Source organism: Delphinapterus leucas, chromosome 13 (genome assembly GCF_059928025.1).
Source record: "Delphinapterus leucas isolate spDelLeu-1000000601 "Yukka" chromosome 13, BTC_Dleu_Yukka2, whole genome shotgun sequence".
Taxonomy (NCBI): domain Eukaryota; kingdom Metazoa; phylum Chordata; class Mammalia; order Artiodactyla; family Monodontidae; genus Delphinapterus; species Delphinapterus leucas.
Window position 1 is genome coordinate 15,907,935 of NC_143141.1, and position 27,135 is coordinate 15,935,069.

Here is a 27,135-nt window from a genome sequence, read left to right on the forward strand (position 1 = left end):
TCCAACCTGTATTTACAGTTCCCTGAATACATCATGATGATTCATATCCCTGTGACTCCCTTTTCTCTTATCCCAGAATGCTCTGCTTTGGTCTTTTGCTGGCTCTTATTTTTCTTTCAAAATCCAGCTCAGACATTCCCTCCTCTAGAAAGTCCCTCCATCCCCTGCCAACAAACCCAGGGCACAGTCCCATGGTTGCCCTCACACATTATATTCTTGATGACTGCTCCTTTGTCTGTCTTGCCCGTGGGCTGTAGTTCTGTTCTCTGAATATAAGTGTCTCAACTCCTTAGTATCCCTCTTCCTTTAATGGCAATCCTATAAAGAGGAGAAATACTGTATCTAGGAGGTTGAAAGAAGGAACAGAGGGTAGAAAGGCAGGGAGATTTGTGCAGAAGCCTGGGGTACAGGAGCCAGGCAGAAGGGGTCCTGTGTGGGCAGAGCTTGAGCCAGTGAGTCACGGCCTGAGAAGATAGATTCCCTCAGAGACTCTGGACAAGCTGGGGATGCCACAGGTGGGCATGTCAAGAGGTTATAAAGAGAGAAGCTGGGGCCTGAGAAGAGAAAAGACTCTTGCTCTACTAGGAACTAGAAAGAAGCTCAGCCTTGGACCAAACTGTAAAGAGAGAGGGGGCGTCTAGGATAAAAGCTTGGACTGTGGATGGAATGATGAAACTGAAGTATGCTTTGTCAGGTGATGTGTATGACTTAATTAGTGTACCTGCATAAAAAACTGTATGTCTTTTAAGTCTCGTCATCCTACCTCATGGTGGTAAAGCCTTTTGTACACTGAAACCCATTGTATGTGACGAGTTCAGGGGAAACAAAAGTTACCCAAAGCCTAGTGGAGACTCAGGTTTGGTCTGGGGGCAGCTATGTTGGTTCTCACAGTGAAGAACCTTGGGATGAAGAGAGATGCCCCATTTCACTGTGGCAGGGGGGTGTCAAGGTAATCATGATAACAGCAGCAGCTAACATTTATTAATCACTTGCTATGTTGCTTTAAGACCCATCTGTGAATTACTCATGAAATGCAAGTGATGACACGGTTGGAAACTTGACTCCTGCCCACTTTGGTTTCTTACCCAGCCATGACCAGTACAGACTTCACGGCTCTCATGCCAAAGTCATAGTGATCCTGCTGAGAGAGCTGTTCACTGCAAAGCTTATACATCTGAGTCATTTTTCTTGCTAATATTTTACTGGATTCAAATCCTTCAGAATATAGAATTACCTAGAATGGAAAAATATAATGCAGTGCCTATTATGTTATATTGATAACAACATATTAGCATAATAGCAATGTATTCAAAATCTACTTTAGGTATTATATTGTATCTCTCCAAGTTGTTATACTCTTTAACAAGGAGACGTAAAGATTGAAGGGAAAAAGGTTTTGTGCCACAAGGTGGAAGGTGGGATATTCTATGGGGATGTCTGAGCACTGATTCTGCTTTCTTTCGACAGATGAAGATGTGGTCTTGGTGACATTTGGTTCGAGGAGCAGCAGAGCCCATTGTGAAAATGTTCACATCATGGAGGCTGGATGGTGCTGTGAGGCCTGAGTATAAAAGCAAGACTTGAGCTTCCCTGATCTGACAGTGTCAGTGATGCACTCCCTTTAGGCTCCCTGGGAGTCAAGGGAAGCTACACAAAGATTTGCAGCCTCTCCCCTGCCCTAGGAAGCCACCTTGCCTCTGATGAGTTTCTGCACCCTTGGTTAAATAAATCAGTGATGATACGTGGAGGTGGGTATGGACACTTCCTTCAATTCATAATCTACTCAAATCACTGCAGTTGGCCTTGGAATTGTGATTTGAGATAATGCAGAGACTTCATACCGGTGTCTGTGTTTTCCATTCCTCTATCACTACCTATTAGCACAGTACTCTGTGCACCGCAGGTGATTAAAAATATTTACTGATGACAGACCCTGATTCATTTAATCTGTAACAGCAATAGGAATAGCACTCAGAAGACTGGATTTTTAAATTTCTCCAATTAATTACTGAGTAATATAACAATAGGACAAAACGTGAGATGTGAACACAACGTTGGACTGAGTTCCAAACCTGGTTTTCTTCCTACCAGCTTTGGACAATGAGCAAGTCATTTATTGTCCTGTCCAGAGAGGGGTCTGGAGTGAAGATGCCACCTGCTTTAACTGCCCACCACCCCACCTTACCCACAGAGGACACTGGGGGACTCATGAGATGCTGTAGGCATTATACTAATAAAAGTTGTACTTTTTCTAATGATAGGATTTGGCATGGTCTATTCTATTCTTAGGCAATTACTTTTAATTCATGTAGAGGAATATTTTAAATTAGCTGTTGTCAGGAATTTATTAGCCACAGGAGTAATATGTGCTTTCTGAGAAGCTCCATTCGAAAAGGGGTAGCATCCCTTGCTGTGAAATACAGCACCGAGCATGAGGGGCCTTCCAGAGTCCTGTAAACATCCTATATATTGGTCTTGGTGATCACACAGGTGAATACATGTGTAAGGAATCACTCTGTTGTACCCTTATGATCTGTGCCCTTTACTATATATAAATTATGCCTCGGTAAAAAGTGCCAAGAAAAATACATATAAAATTTAATACACTGGGTGTTAACTAGTATGAAGAAACAAAAAAAAGTTTAAATAGAAAGATTCCTAGATAGATACAGAAGGAACAAATACAATCATAAATAATTAGCTTATTAATGTTGCTATTTTTTGACTAAGTTGATACAGACTAGAAACAAATCCCTGCCCTCCATCATTAGTGATTAGTATTGCTTTTACTTAACATCCCTTGACTCTAATAAAAAAAAATAATGCAGCGAGAGAAGTGAGAATAATACAGTCTTTTTAGAATAATCTAGACATTTTAATTCCTAGAGACAAACTGATGAACCCCAATGAACTGGCTAATTATACTTACTTATTCATTCCAGTTTTGGGGGCTTACTATATTCCAGATACCATCCTGGGCTTTAGGGATATAGCAGTTACACACATACACACAAACACACACGCACACACACACACACACACATACACACAGAACAAAACATTCTATGTGGTAACGATCATATCCACACACTTAAGAGGAAACAATACTGTATAACCCTGGCTAGACTGCATTCATAAGGGAAACTTTCTACCACAATAATCAAATACCAAATAAAAGAAACAAGCTTAAGTTTTTGCTGCTTTATAATGTGAAGCTCACCTCTGCAATCAATGCATAATTTGGAACCATCATCGCAAAGGGTCTAAACAGGGCTTTCAAATTATCTGGCAACTCGGTTCTGCCTGCATATCCAGGATTCATTGTGATGAAGGCTGCACAAGTCATAACCAACTTTATTTCCCGCCCCTCAAATATGAATCTAGAGAGCTGTTGAAGGGAAAGAGAAAATATAAGTTAACACGTCCCCCGACATCTGTAAATTCTTTCCCATAATTACTACTCGAGTACAAAACTTGTGTAACATGCATTCAAGCAAAGACTACTGAATTCTGCTGTTGGGAATGTTTCGCTCCTGATTCTGTCCTACCCACTCCCAATCTCTTCCGGGCTACGTGCTTCCTGCTCTCTGCCTTCCTGCCCCTGCCTTGCCCCAGGTGTCTCCGCCTTCCTGGCCAGACCTGTAATCTTCTAGGCCTCAACATCTTCCGCTGAGACTCCTCAATTCAACTTAGATTTAATGGCCACTAAACCTTCTCCGCCACTACTTTCTGGAGTCCCTGAGAAATTCGAATCTGATCTTAGTCCTTGAGTGGTTGAGGCCCCACTGTTAGAGTCATTGGAATTACCCCTTCACTTTCATTCAATAGCAAACACCCGTTGAGCATCTGTGCCAGGCAGGCAATGGGTTAGGAATGGGCGCAGTGCAATCGATGCTACAGTGGAGGTGTGTGCAGAGCCCGCAGGGAGCAAAGCTCATAGGAGGAGCAGGGAAGCCTGTGTGAGACCCAGAGAATGAAGAGGGCATTTCCCATAGATGAACAGGGCAGCCATTCCAGTCAAAGGGAGCAAGAACAAGAAACAGCATTGCATGTTCAGGGAATGGCCAGCTATTCACTTTGCTAAAGGGAAAAGTTCTAGGAGGAAAGTGTAAGTAGGCTGGGGACTGAGCATCATAAGTCTTGCATGCTTGGCTAAAAAATTTAGATTTTGTTCCATGGACGGGCAGAAACAGAGAGTTTTGAGCAGAGTGATAGGACCAAAGATGGCATTGGATAGGTTAGACAAACTACAGACAGGGGGACCAGTAGGGAGTGTTATTGGGGAGATGAGGAGAGCCAGAATTAGGGAGTTCTTATTGGAGATGAGAGAGATCTATTGAATGGACTTGGTGATGGCTTAGATTCTGGGGTTGATAGCAATGGGAAAAATTCAAGACGAATTCCAGAATTCTAGGTGGGTGACTGGATGAAGGCACTATATTCAGTCACAAAGAATACAGGGGAAGACCATGATGGAGCTGGGGTGATGTGTCATAGCCTGGAGGAGAAAGTGCTGGACCCCACAACTGGAGACCCCAGTCCTGCTGCTGTTTAATGACTTTTGTGTTATTCAAACCTGTAAATTGCTGTGCTTTAGTTTCTTCACGTATTCTAGGGGGCGTATTCTACTCCAACTATCTCCTCTGACCACTGGCAAAGTCAAGGGTGAGATTTGGTTAGTCTCAGATGTCCTCCTACCTTCCTTTCACCTCACATGGTTGCCCTCCAGTTGGCAATGCTTCAAGGCTGCCTGCGTTCTCTCTGGTTCCTTCTCCCTTGCTCCCGAGGCTTTGCTAAGCATGCTAAGCGCTCAGGATGGTGATAACGACTGACATTATGTTATATCTGGTGGTCCCTGATTTTAATGTGGGCCTCCCGGAGGGTGTGTAGTTGGAGGAGCGTGGACCCCACGGTCACACAGATTTAGATGTGTGTCTTGGTTCTATGTTGTTCCCAGAAATGTTTTAATGTCTCTGAATCTTTTTGACCTGTAGCTTGGGAAAACGCCATCTACTTCACACTGGTTTGGTGTGAAGATGAAATAAGTGTAAAGTACAATGACGTGTACAATTTAGTAGCTGGTAAAGGTCCAATTTCTGTTTTCTTTTTACTTGTTCTATAATATGCTTTTTTGCAGAGGCAATAAAATATTTAACAGCTCTTTAGCAGGGCACTTTCCGATGAGAATGGCTCTTGTCCCTAGAGCGGGAGCTGGGTCCAGAGGCCCCTTTGGTATGTCAGGATGAACTCTTGTGGCTGGATCCTGAGGAGGTCTGAGACTTTTCAGGTAGGGGCCAAGGTAATGGTGGGGACCTTCCAGGGGCTCGAGGCAGTGACTATTTAAATATTAAACAACTGGCAAGGCTGTTCTGGTTTGTACTGGCTGAACATCAATCTGCCCTTTGGTGACTTCATGACATAATCTCACAAGGTCAACACAGAGTGGTAGGGGACTTGGTCCCATCCTTCACTGCCATCACCTTCCCAGTACAGAACCCTTCTCCAGGAATATGCTCATATGGGCTAAATCAGATTTTAAATAGTGAGGCCATTTTAATATCTTCATCTGGCCCTACACTCCTTGGCTTTTCCAGTCCAGTGAGTTCTGGAGAGTCAAGGTCCCCCTGGGTTTTCCAGAACTCCTCTCTCATTTTTCTACCAGCAATAGACTGAGACTAGGGGTCATGAGGAAGGCAGTAGAGCCTAGATAAGGCAGCATTAGAGAAACCTAGCAGAGAAGTATATGTCAAAGGCAAGAATAAGAAAGGTGAGGAGGAAAAGAGAGGTGGAGGAGAAAGGGACAGGGAGTACAAGAGTGTGTGTGTGTGTGTGTGTGTGTGTGTGTGTGTGTGTGTGCGCGCGTGTGCACGTGTGTTGAGGGTGGGAAGAACAAGGTTCCATGAGGGCAGGGACTGAGTCTCACCAACCCTGTATCCTCAGGTCCCAGCACGATGTCTGCCATACAGTTGTTTCTCTGTGTTGCCTGGATGAGCAATTATTCATCCAACTAAGTCCCGTTGCTGTAATACTCACCAATGACACTGGAAACTTGGAATACATAGGCTAAAGTTAGCACTGTCCTTCCTAAGATGCAACATGCTGTAAATTCATTATGAAGTTAAGAAACGCGATCTCCACAGACAACTGACCAGTGCCTTACCTTTGCAGCTTTGGCATTCCTGATGGTAATGAGCTGCTGTGCGATGACTGACAAAACTTCTATGTCAATTCGGTTAAATTCATCAAAGCAGCACCAGGCCCCTGACTGTGCCAGACCACTGAAAAAGCGCCCCATCATCTGAAATCAAAATACATTCAACTATATTGTAGAGTTGAACTCTTTCAAAAGTTAAAATTTGAGCTGAAATAGTAAAAGGAAAATAGGTGGTATCTGGAAGTCAGCAATGGTGTTATGTGAATCCTGGTCTTATGTCAGAAGTTAACACCTTTCTCTAAGAGGAAATATCTTTTTGTCTTCTCTATAAATGATCTGAAGCTAATTTTTATTTTTAAATAAAATGACAATCTGACCAATTTTCCTACTTTTTCATAACCTCTGTTCACCTATGTAAATACTTCACAGGTTCCCAAAGAAACTAACACCTAGAATAGACACACTTAATGACTTAAGAAAACCTTGAAAAACTTTACTGGTAGAAGCTTTCATCATCTTTACCAGGTACTACACATGGCAGACAACAAACAGGAACCACTGAGCAGAAGCACAGCTGCACAGGGTAACGTAATGGTTGTTAATTTCTTCTACAGCAGAATCTTAATGGTGGAGGAGAATGAATATGTACTTGTGGCTATCTACACAGGAAAGTTCCTTTAGAGACTTGAATTTTGGGTTAAGCATTTTTACAAATATTGCATTATACTATCTCTTTAAAAATAGAACTAATGTTTTTTTGTTTGTTTGTTTCAAGATGGTCAACTGAGCATATACTGCTACCATCCCTTCCTCCTAAATGCCCATGAATGACAGAAAGGCAGAACTCTCTCCATTTCTGTAGCTACACTTATACCTGTACCTGCTTGATAAAAGTATAATAGAAGGGAAACCAGCAGCAGGAAGAAAGTTTTGAAAAAAAAATCTTGGAAGATGGAAAGTACATAGATACAGATTATTCAACTGAGAAGGGCAGAATGCAGGCCCAAGACAGAGGGAATGAAGAATTGCCCTTCAGGGGGGTCTCCAAGAAACTCCGAACCCAACAGAAATACATGCAAGAAAAGCAGACACAGGTCCCAGGGTGATCCTTGGGAATTAGCCAAAGATGAGTACTTGGAAAGATCAGGTTTGTGGGTCCTTCCATTCTCTGTCCTTCCCTCTCCTTATTCCAAGTAGAGTAAACAGGGCTCTTAAGGCTGGCAGTGCTGACACTCTCCCTCCAGCCTAAAACCCAAGGACTGCATTTTAGAGAAAGGGGGAGGTCTGTCTTCGGGAGATATAAGGAGATATTGGAAGAAGACATTAGGCTTGGGAGATAAGGAAAGCAGAGATGAAAAAGATAGATGATTTCAGGCCTCCACTTTACTCAACTGAGAGTCAAAAGGATAGACAGCTCCATCCAAGAGTGAAACCCACTTAATTTCACTACTAGAAGAAAAATCCTTATTATTTTGGCATTTATAAAATGTTTCTGGCTTCCTGGCTGCCCATGCCCACACACTGTATGGGGAAGCCTGCTAACCAAACATCCTACACTCCCACAGAGATCACCGGAGCTTTTTCATTTAAGGCAGGGGCCTTTTGAGGAAACAATTTGTTCTCACTAATCAACTCAGTGCTCACTTAAGAACTAAGTAGTAAAAGTCAACATACATTTGAGAAACATCACCATCAAGGAAGAGAGAAGAAGAATAAACTAAATGAGCAACCCTGAAGAAAATGGAGGTAATTTGGAAAACAAAAGAAAAGATTTAAAAATTCAAATAGAACCCTCAGAGACATTTTAGAGGAAATTGCATTCCTATCATAAAACAAGATGCTCAAATAAAGAATTAGTGAGAGATAAGAAATAATCCCTGGAAATTAATCATATTATAGTCAAGATTACAAAAATGAAATAGATGGACTAAACAACGGAATGGATAAGACTAAAGAAGAAGCTGGTCTTATGGATGACAAAGCTGAGGAGCTCCTTCATATTGTAGAGCAATGGTTTCATTCCCTGGGTGGTGGGGGGTACAAGAAGACTTCTCAAGGGATATTAATGGGACAGAAGTTTTAAAAGAAGAAAATTCCAGGTCAAATGGGACTATATCAAACTGAAAACTTTCTGTACATCAAAGGAAGCCATCAACAAAATGAAAAGGCAACCTAAGGAATAGAAGAACATATTTGCAAATCATATATCTGATAAGGGGTTAATATCTAAAATATATAAAGACATCATACAACTCAATAGGAAAACAAACAAACAAACCAATTTCAAAATGGGCAAAGACACTTTTCTGAAGAAGACACATAAATAAATTGTCAACAGGTACCCCGAAAGATACTCAACGTCACTAATCATCAGAGAAATACAAATCAAGACCACAGTGAGACGTCACCTTACACCTGTTAGAATGTCCATTATCAAGAAGACAAGAAATGACAGGTGCGGTGAGGATGTGAAGAAAAGGGAACCCCTGTGCACTGTTGGTGGGAACGTAAATTGATGCATCCACTATGGAAAACATTATGAAGGTTCTTCAGAAAATTAAAAACACAAGTGCCATGTTATTCAGCAATTCTACTTCTGGGTATTTATCCAAAGAAAATGAAAATCACTAACTTAAAAATATATCTGCATCCCCATGTTCATTGAAGCATTATTTACCATAACCAAGACATGGAAACAACCTAGGTTTCCAACAATGGATGAATGGATAAAGAAAATGTGCTGTGATATATATATCACATTTGTGACAATATGTAATGGATGGACCTCGAGGGTATTATGCTAGGTGAAATAAGTCAGACAAATACTGTATGATATCACTACTATGTGGAATCTAAAAAAAACATGAACTCAAAGACATAGAAAACATATTGGTGGTGATGGATGTTAACTAAACTTACTGTAATTATTTTGGAATATATACATATAACAAATCATTATGTTGTACATGTAAAACTAATATAATATGTCAATTACATCTCAATTTTAAAAATTCCAGATCTTTATCTTCAATATGGGTTCTTTGCTAAAATTTATCTCCCTATAGCATGCCTGCAGTCAATGCCCATAGCTTTAATTCAAAAAGAGTCATGTACCAAAATGTTCATTGCAGCTCTATTTACAATAGTCAGGACACGGAAGCAACCTAAATGTCCATCAACAGATGAATGGATAAAGAAGATGTGGCACATATATACAATGGAATATTACTCAGTCATAAAAAGAAATGAAATCGAGTTATTTGTGGTGAGGTGGATGGACCTAGAGTCTGTCATACAGAGTGAAGTAAGTCAGAAAGAGAAAAACACCGTATGCTAACACATATATATGGAATCAAAGAAAGAAAAAAAAAAGGTCATGAAGAACCTAGGGGTAAGACGGGAATAAAGACACAGACCTACTAGAGCATGGACTTGAGGATATGGGGAGGGGGAGGGGTAGGCTGTGACGAGGTAAGAGAGAGGCATGGACATATATACACTACCAAATGTAAAGTGGATAGGTAGTGGGAAGCAGCCGCGTAGCACAGGGAGATCAGCTCGGTGCTTTGTGACCACCTAGAGGGGTGGGATAGGGAGGGTGGGAGGGAGGGAGACACAGGAGGGAAGAGATATGGGAACATATGTATATGTATAACTGATTCACTTTGTTATAAAGCAGAAACTAACACACCATTGTAAAGCAATTATACTCCAATAAAGATGTTAAAAAACAAAAAGACCACTGGAACTCATCCATGGTAAAAAAAAATTGGGTTTATTGCTTATTGCAATAAGGGAGACCACAGACCATGGGAAACCATGAGATGTCTCAGTAAAAGAACATTAAAAGGACTTCTTATAGGAAAGTTTGAGGAAGGTTCAATGAAGCAGGGTATTGCTCTATGTACTAGTTTTGAAGGGCGATTGTAACAAATGACTATAAACTGGGTGGCTTAAAACAACAGAATTTTTCTCTTGCATAGTTCTGGAGTCTATAAGTCTAAAAGCCATACTCACTCTGAAAGTCCTAGGGGAGTATTCTTCCTCGTCTCTTCATAGCTTTTCATGTTTGCAGCCAATGCTGAGTGTTCCTTGGCTCACCTCCTGTGTATATTCACATGGCCTTCTCCTCTCTGTGTGTCTATAACCGAATTTTCCTCTTCTTACAAATCCACTAATTATTGGATTAGGGCTCATCCAGGTCCGGTAAGACCTCAGCTTAGCTTGGTTATATCTGCAGAGACCCTACTTCCAAATCAGGTCAGATTTACAGGTTATCAGTCATTAAGACTTGAACATGCCTTTTTAGGGGACACCACGTCACTCTAAATTTTTGTTGGCAGAAAGCTGAGGCGATTCTCTGATGGGTATCATAATAACATCTATCTAGGAGTCTATAGGGCAGTGTGGCTCAAGGTGTCAGTAAAGAGGTAGCAGTTACTCCAGTTAGTGGAGAGAGGAGGATATTCGGTCATTTTTGTGGTTTGGACAGAGTTCTTGTTTGTGTCTGTTCTCAGATTTGATTATGGTGTGGTTTTTGTCTCACGGCATCAGGGGCACAAAGTGACCAAGTTTGACGTTGGTGATCTATGAAGCTGTTTGAGTTCAACTGGAGAAGCACAGAGTCTGTTTGAACCAGGCCAGCTGTCAGCTGATAGCGGTCAGGGGCTAATTTCTCCCCCGCACCTCTTTTTGAAAGACACTAATTGTGTAGCAATTGATTGACCATTAAAAAAGAATTTTTGGAGGTATTTCTGCCATTTTAATTTTGATGCTTTATACTTTAAAAGAACTTTTTGTATCAGAGTATTTCAAACGTACACAAGAGGTAAAAGAAGGTGCTCAGTTTAACAATCATCAACATTTTGCTCTTTTTAAAATACTTCCAACACTTTATGCTGTTGTTGGAGTATTTTAAAACAAGCCCCAGACATCATTAGTATTTCATCACAGATTCTGTAATGTGTAAGAACCTAAAAACAGAACAAAACAAAACAAACCAATACCATTAACACATTCAAACAAAAATCAAGTAATTGGTTTTACCAAAACCCAAGTAATTCCTTGATGTCATCTAACAACAGTTCATGTTCAATTTTCCACAATGGTCCTAAAATGATCCTTTTACAGTAGGATAAGGACGCAAACAAGGTCCAAACACTGCTTAATGTGTCTTTTTTTAAAATCATCTTTATTGGAGTATAATTGCTTTACAATGTTGTGTTAGTTTCTGCTGTATAACAAAGTGAATCAGCCATACATATACATATATCCACATATCTCCTCCCTCTTGCATCTCCCTCACACCCTCCCTATCCCACCCTTCTAGGTGGTCGCAAAGCACTGAGCTGTTCTCCCTGTGCTATGTGGCTGCTTCCCACTAGCTATCTATTTTATGGTTAATGTGTCTTTTAATCTCTTTAAATTTATAACAGTTCTCTGCATCCTCCCCCCTTTATGCAATTTATTTTTTAAAGGTCTATAGGTTATTTTCCCTTTGGAATTTCTTGCACTCCATATTTGGCTGATTGAATTCTTGTGGTTAACATGTTTCTCTACCTTATATACTTCTTGAAAACTGTATTTAAATCTAGACACTTAATTAAATTCATTAGTTTGAGGTTTAAAAATTTCTGAACAGGAATAATTCAGATTGTGTACCAAAGAAGATACATGTTTCCTGGCTGTCTCAAATTCAGTGATTTTTTTATTTTTTATTTTAAGAGGTTTTTTTTTTTTTTTATGTGGTACGCGGGCCTCTCACTGTTGTGGCCTCTCCCGTTGCAGAGCACAGGCTCTGGACGCGCAGGCTCAGCGGCCATGGCTCACGGGCCTAGCCGCTCCGCAGCATATGGGATCTTCCCGGACCGGGGCACAAACCCATTTCCCCTGCATCGGCAGGTGGACTCTCAACCACTGCACCACCAGGGAAGCCCCTTCAGTGATGTTTTGATTGACCAATGGATAATTAGCCTGATCCATCCATTACAAACCTTCCAATTAATCTTTTAATGTGGTTTTAGCAAAGTTGATCATTACCAGATCTATTAATTTTTGAGAGTTTGCAAAATAGTAATTTCTAATGTTATCCCTCTGCATGTATTAGCTGTGATTCTTCTATAAAGAATTATCCTCATCAACTTTTTTTATTGAGGTACTGTTGATTTACAATATTACATTACTTTTAGGTATACAGAATAGTGATTCAATATTTTTATAGATTATACTATGTATAGTTGTTTGGGAAAATAGTTATTTTTCTTAAAAAGTGTGTTTATGCTAACATGTAATGAATTTATTATGGTTATTTTAAAACAAATAAATATTTTTATTTTACTTTATTTAAAAGAAAGCCTATTTATTTAAAATTTATTTATTTATTTATTTTTGACTGCGTTGGGTCTTCGCTGCTGCACCCAGGGTTTCTCTAGTTGTGGCAAGCGGGGGCTCCTCTTTGTTGCAGTGCGTGGGCTTCTCATTGCGGTGGCTTCTCTTGTTGCGGAGCACAGGCTCCAGGCGCACGGGCTTCAGCAGTTGTGGAGTGTGGGCTCAGCAGTAGTGGCTTGCGGGCTCTAGAGCGCAGGCTCATTAGTTGTGGCGCACGGGCTTAGCTGCTCCACGGCATGTGGGATCTTCCTAGACCAGGGCTCGAACCTGTGTCCCCTGCACTGGCAGGCGGATTCTTAACCACTGCGCCACCAGGGAAATCCCCCCCCCCAAATATTTTAAATGCAATTTTAATTTCTAACATGGTGTATATCAATAGATGTAATCCATACATATAAACAAAAACTTTCTGGAAGTCTCAATAATTGTTTTTTTAAGATTTTTTTTGATGTGGGCCATTTTTTAAAGTCTTTATTGAATTTGTTACAATATTGCTTCTGTTTTATGTTTTGGTTTTTTGGCCATGAGGCATGTGGGATCTTAGCTCCCCGACCAGGGATCAAACCCGCACCCCCTGCATTGGAAGGCGAAGTCTTAAGCACTGGAGTTCCAGGGAAGTCCCAGGTCTCAATAACTTCTTTTTTTTTTTTTTTTCGGTACACGGGCCTCTCACTGTTGTGGCCTCTTCCGTTGCGGAGCACAGGCTCCAGACGCGCAGGCTCAGCGGCCATGGCTCACGGGCCTAGCCGCTCCGCGGCATGTGGGATCTTCCCAGACCGGGGCACGAACCTGTGTCCCCTGCATCGGCAGGTGGACTCTCAACCGCTGCGCCACCAGGGAAGCCCTCAATAATTTTTAAGAGTGAAAAATTCTGAGAACTACTCAATGAAAAATCTTACCGTGAATTCTCACCTCCTACATGTTTCATTTTCAATACGTAACTCTGAATACGTAACACCGCACATTTCAGTACGTAACTCATCCCTTCCTGTAAGCTTATTCCTTTTTCCTAGATTTCCCTGCTATTCTGTCTTGTATCTCATCTCCCCTCTTTCTACCAACTGACATGAACAGGTCTTTAATCTCACCACCACTTGACCAATCCTCCCCTGGCCTTGATTCCTACCTGGCCCACTCGGATTGCCTTGTGTTGACTCTCCTCTCTTGCTCTATTTATTCTACTTTAATCATTCCTTGCCCCACTAGTTTTCCCTAGCTTGCCATCACCCCCTTTTCTCTCCTTCTTTTGTTATGTCATGTTGCAAATAGAGAAAGCCACATAAAACACTTAATGTTAGTGTTCAGATGCCAGGACCGTACCTTGTAGTCCAAACCATCGGAGCAGTTAAAGACCACACACTGGATGGCGAGAGCTTTTGCAAGGTCTTTGGTAGTCTCAGTTTTCCCCGTGCCAGCAGGACCAGCTGGTGCGCCTCCCAGGTCGAGCTGCAAAGCCCCCATGAGGCAAAGGTAGCAGCGATCCTGAAGAAATTGATAAATTGTCATTATTGAAGGAAACTGACTCTGGCCCCAAATTCATAAGTCCTTTCCTTTCTATAGCAGGAGGGTCATTATTTTTTTATGAAAGGTTCTATAGCAATTGAAATATACTAAAAAATCCAGGCACATGATCAAAAAGCGGAAATCTCTGCTTTACAAAGATGTATTCATGGCAAGTCCTTTCAAGGGTTAATGGTAGAAGGAAACTTTTCAGAACTATTTTGGTGGGGAAAAAGCAGTAATGAACCTAAATGATCAGTAACTTACCGTGAGAGGAGTAATAACTAATCTTGGGCATGCACCCAAATACTCATAGCCATAAGTATACTGAGAGAGCGCCATCCTTGCCACACAATTGTCCAGGTCTATATCCCAATAATAGCGCAGTTGTCTCTGCCAGTCAAAGGACTCAACTACCTCTACCTACATAAGTGATGACAATGATACACATATTAGATGCATTAATTTCAGAAAGAAATATATGATTTTATTTAAGTGAAAGAGTTACCTTGGCTTGAACAAGTTCAGTGACTATGTCTCTTGCATGTACATCAATAGTAATTAAGGCAGTTATGATGTTTCTGTGTAATTTAGGAAGAGTGCCTCGGACTATTGCAGCCAGGGCATTTAATCTCTAAAAATTAAAAAAAAATGTGATATAAAATTTTCAAAAATCAGCTTACATATATATCTTTTTACTATTAAATTTGGAATAGGCATTTTTCGAAACTATCTATAAAATTAGATACCTATAAAATTAGATCGTTTTGACAAATGTCTATTCCAAATTTAGTAAGAATCTGTAATTCTGTGACCCAGGACAACAGTTTAACTTATTTAATTCCTATAAGGCTTCTGTGAAGTACAGTACTATCTTTACCCCAGTTTCACATTAGAGGAAACTGAGGGTCACAGAGGGTAAGGAAATTGACATAGTTATCAAGTAGCAAAAATTACACTTGAGTAGACATTTGCCTCAAGGAAAGCCCATGCTCTTAACCACCATGTGATGATGTCTCTAGAGAAGATGGTTCTCCCTAAAAATCAAATGTGATGAAGGTAGTACTCTTCATTTTCAGGGATAGGTTTTTTTTTTTTTTTTTGGTGGGGGAGGGGGGAATAGTCAGAAATCCTGAGCATTTAAACCAAGCCAATGATTGATTAAACGAAAGCATTTTTTGATAGATTGAGTTCCTGATTTTCACATAAGTGGTTAAATCTTTTTCAGAGAAGGGCAGTGCCTCTGAAAGTCTTGAACTGTTTTGCTGATTTTTCACTCAGGCTGACCTTGATCAGGGGCCACCTCTACAAAGAGGTCAATGGGACTTTCCTTAGCGAGTCTTTTCTCTGGGGCTCTTTGAGTTGAAATTCTATCGAGGACCTTCATGAGAGAGGTTTTTTCCTATTTCAAGAAAGTTCTTTCCTCCTTTTTCTGTTTTAGGGGTGAGTCTTTAAAAATGCAACATTGCTTGGAAGTAGAATTGAATTTGGAGTTAACGATGTGGCCTGGCTGTAAAGTTGCATTTCCCAGCAATAGCTCAAAAATTTGTGTAGAATGGTATTTAATTCATTCAATTATTTATTGCTTTATTGATAGTTGCCTGAGGCTTCTATAAAACAGTAGAAAAGCACATGTCGGGCCTAAGAATAGAAATGGCACAAATCCTGTGGTTTTCCGGGATTGAATCCACTTCTAGGAGAGAGATCAGGACCCAGGATAACATTTCTTCTTAAAGGTGGCAAACCATTATAATCCTGACATTTTCCTCTTGAGTTACGCTTTCCTTCTATTTTTAATATTCATATACATACTACACAAACATCAGGGTAGTGTCGCTGAGAAAACTTGAACAGAAATAGTTTTAGTGAGAAGCCCAAAGCTTTGGATGTCATGTCAGAGGCTTACAATTTCTGAAGTAGTGAATTTGCATTAACCACGCCAATAAAAGCCACTGGGACCATCTGGCACAGCGCTATGCTCGATGTCACCCTGCCGTAATCTCACCTCAAAGTTTACTTTTTCAAAAGCTTCCAGGGCCTCTAAATGATTACCGTCTTCTCTTTCCAAACACTCCGTCAAATCGCGGCACCACATGATTTGAGAAATGGTCAGGATCACCTGCATGGAAACACCTTTCTTCAGTGTGTGATGCATCTCACCCAAACAGGATCCAGAGGTGGAGATTTAAGGAGTGTAAGTTACTTGAGAAGGGTGGCCGGCGATCACCCATACTGTCCTCGGTTTCCCCAGATAGTCAGCGATGGCAGCTTTGCACAGGCGACGCAGAGACGTGAACATGGCTTCTTCCACTTTGCCCAGCCACTCCTCCACGTTGCCTCGGGCCTTGAGGCCTTTCCCCAGGCTCACCTGGAAGATAATCAGACTGTGATAACATGTAGGCTGTACACTCCGTGTACTTCGTAACGGAACCCTGAGCTAGGTAAACATGGAAGCCTGAACACGAACACTGACACTTCTACTGATACCCACTCTACACCTCTCTTCACACCGCCCCTCTCCCCCGCCCCCACTTGGTACTTTATTTCACTGCTTCCCTTTGGAGCCAACTCCCGGAAAGAGGAGTTTATGTGCACTAAATGAATTCCTCCACTTTTTTCCCTTACTTCCTGCCATCTGATTTTTGGCCCCAACCACTCCTCTAAATCTGTTCAGGTCATTAAGGTGACCAGTGCTCTCCCAATCATCCAGTCCAATCGACACTTTAAAACCCTTTTCATATTTATTTCTTGGACTACCAATGACCTGACTGCCCTGGTTGTCTGGGCTTCTGCATCTGTTCTTCTTCTACACTCCCTTTAAATGTCATGTTTTCCCTGGATCCTAGCCTAGGCCTTCCCCTTTCTCTTTTGCACTAGTGATGAACAAATTCTTTTGCAAGAGGATCAATTTAGGACAAGTAAAAAAAATTTCTTTATTGAGGTATAGTTGATTTACAATATTATATTAGTTTTACATGTACAACAAAATGATTCAATATTTTTATAGATTATACTCCATTTAAAGTTGTTACAAAATAATGGCTGTATTTCCCTGTGCTGTACAATATATCCTTGCTGCTTATTTATTTTATACATAGTAGTTTGTAACTCTTAATCCCCTATCCCTATCTTGACCCTCCCCCCTCCCCTCTCCCCACTAGTAACCACGAGTTTGTTCTTTATATCTGTGAATCTGTTTCTGGTTTGTTATATTCACTAGTTTGTACTACTTTTTAGATTCCATATATAAGTGAAAACATGCAGTATTTGTCTTTCTCTGTCTGATTTATTTCACTTAGCATAAAACCCTCCAGGTCCACCTATGTTGTGGCAAATGGCAAAATTTTATTCTTTTTTATGGCTGAGTAATATTCCATTGTATACATATACCATGTCCTCTTTATCCATCCGTTGGTGGACACTTAGGTTGCTCCCATGTCTTGGCTATTGTGAATAATGCTGCTATGAGCATTGGGTGCATGTGTAGGACAAGAAAAATGTCTATGGGCTCCTTCCAATCCCATAGATACACTACTGTGCTCTACCTGGACTGAAATCCTTGGCATTTCCCTGCACAATTTCTCTGTATGGAAAGCTGTCCCTCCCATGTCTCCTCTCCACCTTCCTTGGCTGCCTGTGTGTATGTATGTGTGATTCTCCTCTGTCTGGTCACCTGATTCCCCACAGTCTACTAATGCATTCACTTGCTTGGTGTTTACAGGCACTGTGCCGGGCCCCGGAGAGGCTGCTGCCAAACAATGACAACTAATACTTCATAGCACCCGCTCAGTACTGTTCTAAGTAATTTACATACACACTTGAAAATCCCCAGCAACTCATTAATCAGGCAGTATTACTAATCTTTGTTTTACAGATGAGGTTCAAGATTGGGAGTGGAATCCATGTGTCCGGGCAGTAGAACTAGCTCTTAACCACCCTACTCTTGTTCCCCTTATGGAGAGTTAAGAACTGGCTCCAGTACTTTCTACCCTGTTCCCAAGAACAGAGCACAGCCTCTGTTACTGCATTTTCTGTGGGGCTTTTCAATTGTTCGACTATGTCTCTGCTAGACTTTGAGTTCTTCAAGGGCAAGGATTTTATCGTTGATTATCTTTGAAATTGCTGAGCCGGCAGAAGACCGGATCACAGTAGCACTTGATGAATGCTTAGCTGACGATGAATAAACCTCTACCCTCCACCCTAGAAGAGTAACAAAGTTGATGCACAAAGAATTATAAACAAAAAGTCCTTACCCTTTCTCCCTCTGGTGACAGCATCGCTAAAATATCATTAGTGTAAATCTTTTCTGGCTCTGCCTCCATGCCAGGAATTCTTCCCTCCGTTGGAGGCACGAGAGCAAATTCGAGCTTTGAAATGGAGTCGAAGCATTTCCTTAAGTGTGGCTGCACAGCTTGGGGATTTCGTGTCTGGGCCAAAATCTCCAGAAGCTCATCATTTGACAAGAAGTAAAATCTAGATGAAAGAATATACTTAAAATGTAACTTGAAACTGAAGCAAAGCCTTGTATGGACATGAAAGATAAATCCCTTAGGCACATATCGTCCCCATCCACTGACTTACTGGACCTCTATCCCATGGGTCCTGGGTCTGGGAGGCCACGTGTCTCTAAATATGACTTTTATAAAGATTAGGGTGGATGCATCTCAAACATCTGGAATGAGTGCCTGGTACATAAAAGGTAGATATTTTTCATAAAAATTGTAAAGATGCCAGCACTTGCTAAGATACTGATTTGGCTGTATGTCTGTTACTTGGCTTTGAGCTCCTAGAGTGAAGATATATTACTTGTTTTCCCTAGAATCTGGCCTTGTACCTCACATATACCTGGTATTCAGTACATAATTTGTTGAATAGATGAATGGGTGGCTGCAGGAACCTTATTTGGTTCTGTGACTACACACATGGGGGCCATGCTGGTGTGATCCTGCCTGGGATTTTCTTAGATACTGCCCAACAGGGCCATTTGGAGACATGAAGATACCCTAGGAAAAAAAAAAACTGGAGAAGGGGCACACCTGGATGCCCAGGGATGAGAGAGAAGGATGAGGGTCTGGCTAGAGAAGACACTTCACTCCTGTGGAGGAAGCTGCCTATGAGAGACCCCTCGGGATTGGAGGGATCCCATTAGCACGTGGAAGGCTCCACGTGAGAGAGGGGCCCAGTTGGGTACCAGCCAAGTCAGGCTTCTCCTGCAGTCTTGCCTCTCCTCCCTTTCCTGCCCCCAAACTGGAGACCTCAGGAACTTAATAGGAAGTGGGGAGGGTTGATGCCACACACCTTCATCATCATTAAAGCCTTCAGCCTTGCAACAGGCTTAGGCCAGAGAGGGGAGATGTTTCCACTTTGAAAGAAGTCCAGAGTTTTGATTATTATAGATCATTTAATGGGTTAAGGTAACGAGAACTTTTTGTATTATTATCAGAGAATGACCAGAAAATTCATGAGGCCTGCTCAAGATTTTGACAAGGGACAGGAAGAAACTAGCCCCTAGTAGGGAACACAGAGGCTGTCATTAGAAACAAAGATGTTTTGGGTTGCACCCTATTAGTCTTGCTTCTTTAAAATACCACATATGGTAATAATTTGTACCCCTGCCTCTTTTCAACTAATGAAACAGATAACTGTCAAGATTGGACTATGAGCCCTGTGGGAGAAGGAACAGTGTTATATTCACCTTGTGTCCCCAGAACCTAACTTGGTCCATGGCTCATAGTAAGCCTTCATTAAGGCTTGGAGCATGAAATCAGTGGTGTACAGAGCCTCCTGACATAATAAACACTGTAGACTTAGTTGATGTAATTCTAAACAAAAGGAAAAATAAAAGCTGATGCTTTTTGGTGTTCAATATTATCACAGGTAAATTTGTGTCCAGATTTCTTTAAAGATTAAAACAGTGTATAGATTTTCTCTGGTCTTGGGAGACTCAAGTTAGGAACCACTGATTTAAGAGTGAAATGAAAGGCACATTCCAAACCTCAAACTCTTCTGTCTTTTCCCATGTTGCCTGAATCTGTTAAACTCAATCAAATCTTCCAGCTCTTGGATATCTTGTGCACACACATACCCAGTCCTGGTACCCAGCAACAACCCCTCTTACCCAAGTAACCCACATAAGCACCTAACCCTGGCTGACTCAGTGCTTGTCCTAGGAGAGACCTTAACAGCCATCTCCTTTACATCTAACAGGAAAAATCCATGAAAGATGAGCCGTTTTTTGATATTGTCTGTGTTACGGTACAATGTGCCCCAATGACTGAAGTCTGGAGCACCTGCTACCATCAGGTAGTCATAGTGTAGTCATATATAATTATATTGAAATGGTGTATTTACATGACTGTCCACCTGTTAACCACGAGCTCCATTAGAGTGGGGATCTGGCCTTTTCTTATTTGTATTTTTATCACTGAGCAAAACATTTGGTATGTTTCTAGAATGAATGGATGAGTAAAAAATTTCATTTGGAATTTGTGAAATGACCTCTTAGATAACTTCTACAGTAACCCTCTTAGGCCACCAATTAACCTAAAGAAACCAGCTCAGGCAACAAAGGTCTCTAACTTTTTACATACCCATCTGTGGACACGCACACACATGCAGGTACACACATACACACCAAGCAGCGAAACAATGCTGTGATCAAGAATCCTTCCAGCACCTTGGGTACTTATCCACTTAAACCAAATATTGTATATTTATCCTTGACACTTACACGCCCCAATCAAGATATTAGCTGGATTGCTATTATGAAATATCTTTCTTGTTTCCCTCTTTGGTTCCCTGATGTTTTGATTTTATAGCTTGTTTTTAAATATATCTTAACAAATTAATGAATACCCTTTTTTTTTTTTTTTTTTTTGCAGTACGCGGGCCTCTCACTGTTGTGGCCTCTCCCATCGTGGAGCACAGGCTCCAGACGCGCAGGCTCAGTGGCCATGGCTCACGGGCCCAGCCGCTCCGCGGCATGTGGGATCTTCCCGGACTGGGGCACGAACCCGTGTCCCCTGCATTGGCAGGTGGACTCTCAACCATTGCGCCACCAGGGAAGCCCATGGATACTGTTAACTACTAAAAAATATTGTTGGTAGCTTTATAAACTTACCTTGGAAAGATAACTCTTTTTGATTCTAAATATGCCTCTAGACACTTCTGAATTTGGTCAAGTAATGCATTATTATTTTGAAAAGTCTCCAGAAGTCCTGTTCATTGAAAAAAAAGGTACTGGTAAAGTTGTGTTAAAATAAATAGAGAATATAATTTTAAGTGGAAGTAAAATATGATATTAACATTTTTAAAGTTTTGGTTTTATTTGATGAAAGAATGGTCTAATAAGTTAAAATTGGGGATGTTGGCTAAGAATGTTAACTATAACTTTTAATAATAACATTAATTTTGATATTTGCCACAGATGAACGGGTAAGTAACTTGAAACCTTTTTATCTGTCATCCCCCAATTTTGGGGGCCAGGTGTGCACAAACCAAAGCCAAACAGTTGCCATTCTCTAAACACTACATATTCTCTGTCACTTTCTTACTCATGTCTTCTGTTTTTTCTGCCATATTTAGATGCAAAAAAATTGTGGCAATAGCATCCTATGTCTTTATCACTAAACTGTAGCACCTTTAGGAGCAAGATTCATGTCTCACTTGATGTTGATGTTTTGGTGCATATCACAGTGCCTGGCTTCCCCACCTGTCTGAGAATCAAATCTGGTCTTTTCCACGGTCTCCGAGCCTCTACGTGATCAGTGACCTAATCCAATCCCCAACCCGCCACCCAAGCACACTCTCCTCTCTGGCCTCACTCCTAAGCCCTCTCCTGTGTGTTGCACTCCACCCCACTCTCGCTTCCTTGGTGACAGTCATGTACGCTAAGCATGCTTTTATCACAGGGTCTTTGTTCTTCTCTCTGCCTTTAACAATCCTCCCTTAGGTCCATGAACATGTTTCATTTCCTCATTCCTGCAGATCTCTACTCAAAAGCCACTTTATCAAAAAATCCTTTCATCACACACACACACACACACACACACACACACACACACACACACTGCAGCCCCCAACTACTCTCTAGCGCCTTTACCCTGCTTAATTTTTCTTCACTGCTTTATCATCACCTGAAATGATATATACAGGTCCACACTCCTTTATCTGAAATCTCTAGGGCCAAATGTATTTTGGATTTTTTAAAAATTTTCAAAAGTTACATTATATAACAAAAGTCCAGTTGGCACTGGGGCAGCACTCTGTAATAAAACGCATTAATATTTTTGCAGCAAAAGGTTTGGATATGCACATTAAGTGGATGTGCTAGGCAAGATAAAGGTCTCTCAGATATACCCATGTCCTAATCCCGAGAACCTGAGAATATGTTAGTTTTTATGGAAACAGGCACCTGGCAGATGTGGTTAAGGTACAGATCACAGGATGGGGAGATTATCTTGGATCATGCAGTGGGCCCAGTGTAATCCCAGGGGTCTTTTTTTTTTTTCTTTTTTTGGCCGTGCTGCGCAGCTTGTGGGATCTTAGTTCCCCAGCGATGGATCGAACCCTTGCCCCCTGCAGTGGAAGAGAGGAGTCCTAATCACTGGACTGTCAGGGAATTCCCCACAGGGGTCTTTATAAGCGGCAGAGAAGGAGATGTGATGGCAGAAGCAGAGGCTGGAGTGATGCATTTGTGACTGGAAGGGGACCAGGAACCAAGGATTGTGGGCAGCCTCTTGAAGCCCCAAAGTTTTAAGGTTTTCGATTTTATCATCCCATAGAGTTTTTCCTGCCTGTTTATGTTTTATGTAAGAGTCTTTGGGCAAAGAGTATAGTCCAGCAGGCTGCCTCTGCTTGACAAGGAAGCTCTCTATCCGTATCACCAGGATAGGCAGTGTGCTGCCATTTGCAGAACAACAATCAATCCTGCTGAGGCTGTGATACAAACCGCAAAGTTCAATCACCACGTATGTGTAATCACCCGGAAGGACTTTGATTCCACATCCCTAGAAACAGAACTTATTAAAACTCATTTCAACTGTATAGCACAGGGAACTCTACTCAATACTCTGTAATGACCTGTATGGGAAAAGAATCTAAAAAAGAGTGAATATATGTATATGTATAACTGATTCAGTTTGCTGTACAGCAGAAAATAACACCACATTGCAAATCAACTATATTCCAATCAAAATTAATTTAAAAAATAAATAAAACACATTTCAACCCTGAGATTAGAATTACCATTAGTGGCAATATTCGTAAGTGGTCTTAATGAATTACTTAAAATACGGTGTGGAAATTTTTATGGTTATAAGTCTGTGAGAACTTTAACAGAATAGGTCAACTGAATGTAAATGTATTTTTTGTAGCCTAAATTGGGAGATGGAAGCATCACTGATACTCTGTGTCAGGATCCCCTAACTCTAAAAACAGCAAAAGAAGTACATTCTTGTGTGCCCAAACTATGAACTGAGCTGAAACATGATGACGATGATGACGATAATAATAATGCAAATAGTAATAAAATAACAACAACAGTGTTCGATTCACATTGTTTAGCAAGAGTGTCAAATGTACTACAAATGTTCCTGGTCATCAACGCTGACTGGAATCAAGGGTTGAATGTACCACATTTTATTAGAATCTTACAGGTGATGGACCTTTTAGATAACTGTAATTCCTTTGTGGTTTCTTTTTTACCTGGTTGAGTAGCTGCTCGGAGCGCATTAGGCAGCCGGTTCACCTTCCTCATGATTTCTTTCCATGACTTATCCACTTGAAGGAACATCTTGGCCTCTGCAGGTAACTGCCTCTGAATATCTGGAGCGTTAAAAATACTCTCTAGGTAGAGCCAGTTTCTCTGGCAGTTCAGCCACTCTTCCTAGGAGAAAAATAGGGACATTACCAGATTTTTAACCTCAGGTTGAAAAAATACAGTTACGTTAAAAATAATTACATGGGGATTCACTGTATCTTTTTCCTTTTGGCAGCTTCTCACAGGTTCTTTGAAATGAAACCTCATTAAAAGGTCCAAGTCTCACCTCAGCCTAATTTCAACCCATTTTTTGTACTGAGTAGAGTTATAACGAGTCTACTACTGTGTGGTAACCAGAATGGACCCAGAGAAAGAGGATTAAAATGCCCAGAGGAGACACTCTAGGTGGAGGCACGATGCTTACTTAAAGGAATCTGAAGGGTTGGGAAGTGGTAAGTTTAGTGATTTACTTACTATTTCCAAATATAAAAATGGTTAGCAAAAAAGGTGTTTTTTTTTTGCCTCAATTATGTCTATCATTCTTCCCTCTCCCTCTTTTTAAGAAGAAATATGATTCATTTTCTTCCATCAAAAAAGTAAAACCTGCTTGTGACAGAACACGTGGCAAAGACAGAACACTGGGAAGAAGAAGAAAATCACGCATCACTTTTCTCCTAGAGACAATCGCTGTTAATCAGAGAGAGCAGAAGTGCAGGGTCAGATCTAAAGTTTATAGACCTCACCGTTCCTCTGCACCTCCTGCCATCGCATGTGTGGGCCTGAGATCTGTGAAAGGGTTTCTCGTGTCTCACTCTAGATTTGGGGGCTATGCTTAAGCCCTAATGTCCCAACCACTCCTTGGTTTATTTCAGGTCTCACACTATACACTTAATTCTCTGGAGGATCCCTACTATTCAGCGCTGCTTCTTTTAAGGACCTTCTATGGAAACATGCCCTTTACTTTGATCTAAATTTAGTCTCTCCTTTCATGGGGCTCAGCCATCAGTACAGAAGGCTGGACAGGCGTCAGATTAAAAAGTGTCCATTGAAGAGGATGGATTCACCATAGAGATCTCTATGAAATGAGGATGGAACAAATTGCCTTTTCTTACTTAGTGCCTTTATTATTTCACAGATACCTTTTCATATTAGAACATATAAAAACCACACCATAGTTAAATCAAGGTAAAAAAATGAAGTCTAAGAAAGAGATTGGATGGGAACAAAGTGAGACCAGAGTAAGTGGGTTCTTTATTATGGGATAATCTGAGGTTGAATAAAATAAAGAGAAGGTGTGTATGACAGGAAGGGTGCCAAGGAGACTTCAAGCAGCAGTATTTGTTTAGTAAATATGAGGTTGCTGTGGCTAGACTCTTAAGGTGGCCCCCAAGACCTGGGCTTCCTGACCTTGTGTGATCCTCTCCCCTTGAGTGTGGGTGCCACCGTGACTTGCTTCTAGCTATGGAGAATATACAAAGATAACAGGATGTACACAGTTATGTGTACAGTACACAAGGCTGTAACCTCTGTCTTGCCAGGAGACTTTCTCTTCCCTGCTCGACTGATGGAGCAAGTGATCTGGTTGAGGAAGTCCACATGCAAAAAAACTGTGGGCAACATGGAGGACCTGAGGATGGCCTCTGGTTGACAGCCTGTGAGAAAATGAAGCCCCCAGTCCCGGAATTGCAAGAAAATGATTTCTGCCAACGTCCTTCCTCCGTTGAACCTCTGATGAGAGCCCAGTCCTGGCCCACATCTTGACTGAACCCTCGTGAGGCCCTGAGTATAAGACCCAGTTAAGTTATGAACTCCTGACCCACAGAAACTGTGGGATTATAAATGTAGATTGTTTTATACCACTAAGTTTGTGGTACTTTGTTTCACAGCAATAATAACTAATACAGGGTGATGGTGTAGTCTTGAAAAGAAGAGTTCAATATATTTGCATTTTCCTTACATTTTGAGCATAATAAAATGTCAATAATTAAATCTTATATCTAAACTGTACAATATTTAAGTGACTGAACAAATGATTTCTAAATCCAATTCTCTGAGTCCATGAATTGAAATGATCCTTACTCACCAGTGTTTGATTAAACAAAGCAAGTTGTTTCTGCCAGTCATCCACTCGAGTTTTCAGTGGGCCAGCGTAACGTGATGAGGCAATGGTCGCAATGTTGATGGTGCTGTCATCAAGAAGGACCTTTAAGGAAAGGCAAAGAAAATACATGCGACACCATGTGTTTTTGCTCTCAAAGATAATTACAGATATTTAATTCCAACAGCCCATTTATTTATTTTTACTTTAACATTTTTAGTTTTATATTGGAATATAGTTGATTTACAATGTTGTGTTAGTTTCAGGTGTACAGCAAAGTGATTCAGTTACACGCATACATGTATCCTTTCTTTTTCAGATTCTTTTCCTGTATAAGTTATTGCAGAATTTTGAGTAGAGTTCCCTGTACTATATATACAGTAGGTTCTTGTTGATTATCTATTTTATATATAGTAGTGTGTCTATATTAATCCCAAACCATTTAAAAGCCAACTTTTTGAATAAACAGCTTAATCTCACTTACTGTTTCCCACCCATCCACTTCCCCTCCTTCTCTCCTTCACTAGGGTTTATAATGCACTATGATGTTCTCTTAAATGTCACCAAGGAACTTCTGATTGTCAAATCCTGGCTGTTTCTGTAATTATTAATGGCACACATTTCTGTTTAGCTCAGCAGTCTTCTCCAGTCTCCCCCCTACAAGGTATCTGGTACCTTCTTTATATCATTTGGTCATCCAGGTCTTTATTTCTCAAAGTGCTCAAAACTTGAAAAAGTAAGTGCCTTCCCTACCCAATGAAACATCACTTTCCCTCAATTATCTTGAGGAAGAGGAAAAGTGAACTCATTCATGTCAAGCTCTGGATGATTATAGACAGTTTTCCCTCTACCTCCCCCCTCCCCTACTCCTTCCTCTTACACCACAGCACCCCTCGCAGAACATGTACATTTAAAAAACTGTGTCTGTTAATCTAAAGGATTTTAATTGCTCTATTTAAATTATAAACTTCTTGAGAGCAGAAGCCCCATCACCTGGCATCACCTGGCCTCATACTGACTGATTTCCATCTTGGGCCTGCTCTCCCCTCCACCGTACAGAGTGACGTCTGGTCTTGCTCTTCCAGACTACAGCTGGCAAAGCCATTTCATCTCTAATTCTGGCCTGGGTACACCATAACAGGCCAGGGCTTTGCTTTTCTAAACAAAATTTATTGAAGTATAGTTGATTTATAATATTGTGCTAATTTCTGCTGTAGAGCAAAGTGATTCAGTTAT

The 27,135-nt window shown here is 41.0% G+C and overlaps 1 protein-coding gene across 1 annotated transcript in view; it reads right to left on the reverse strand.

Moving 5' to 3' along the window:
• The window catches only part of DNAH6 (dynein axonemal heavy chain 6), a 294,154-nt gene that overhangs the window by 154,866 nt on the left and 112,153 nt on the right, over nt 1–27,135 (reverse strand). The window contains exons 20-31 of the mRNA XM_022556141.3: nt 25,885–26,004; nt 23,747–23,927; nt 21,162–21,258; nt 18,295–18,514; nt 16,245–16,409; nt 16,047–16,160; nt 14,550–14,675; nt 14,309–14,464; nt 13,862–14,023; nt 6,161–6,298; nt 3,221–3,388; nt 1,086–1,234 (exon numbers count right to left, since the gene is read on the reverse strand). Coding sequence (XP_022411849.2) covers nt 1,086–1,234; nt 3,221–3,388; nt 6,161–6,298; nt 13,862–14,023; nt 14,309–14,464; nt 14,550–14,675; nt 16,047–16,160; nt 16,245–16,409; nt 18,295–18,514; nt 21,162–21,258; nt 23,747–23,927; nt 25,885–26,004 — 1,796 coding nt within the window. The remainder of the gene's footprint in view (nt 1–1,085; nt 1,235–3,220; nt 3,389–6,160; nt 6,299–13,861; nt 14,024–14,308; nt 14,465–14,549; nt 14,676–16,046; nt 16,161–16,244; nt 16,410–18,294; nt 18,515–21,161; nt 21,259–23,746; nt 23,928–25,884; nt 26,005–27,135) is intronic.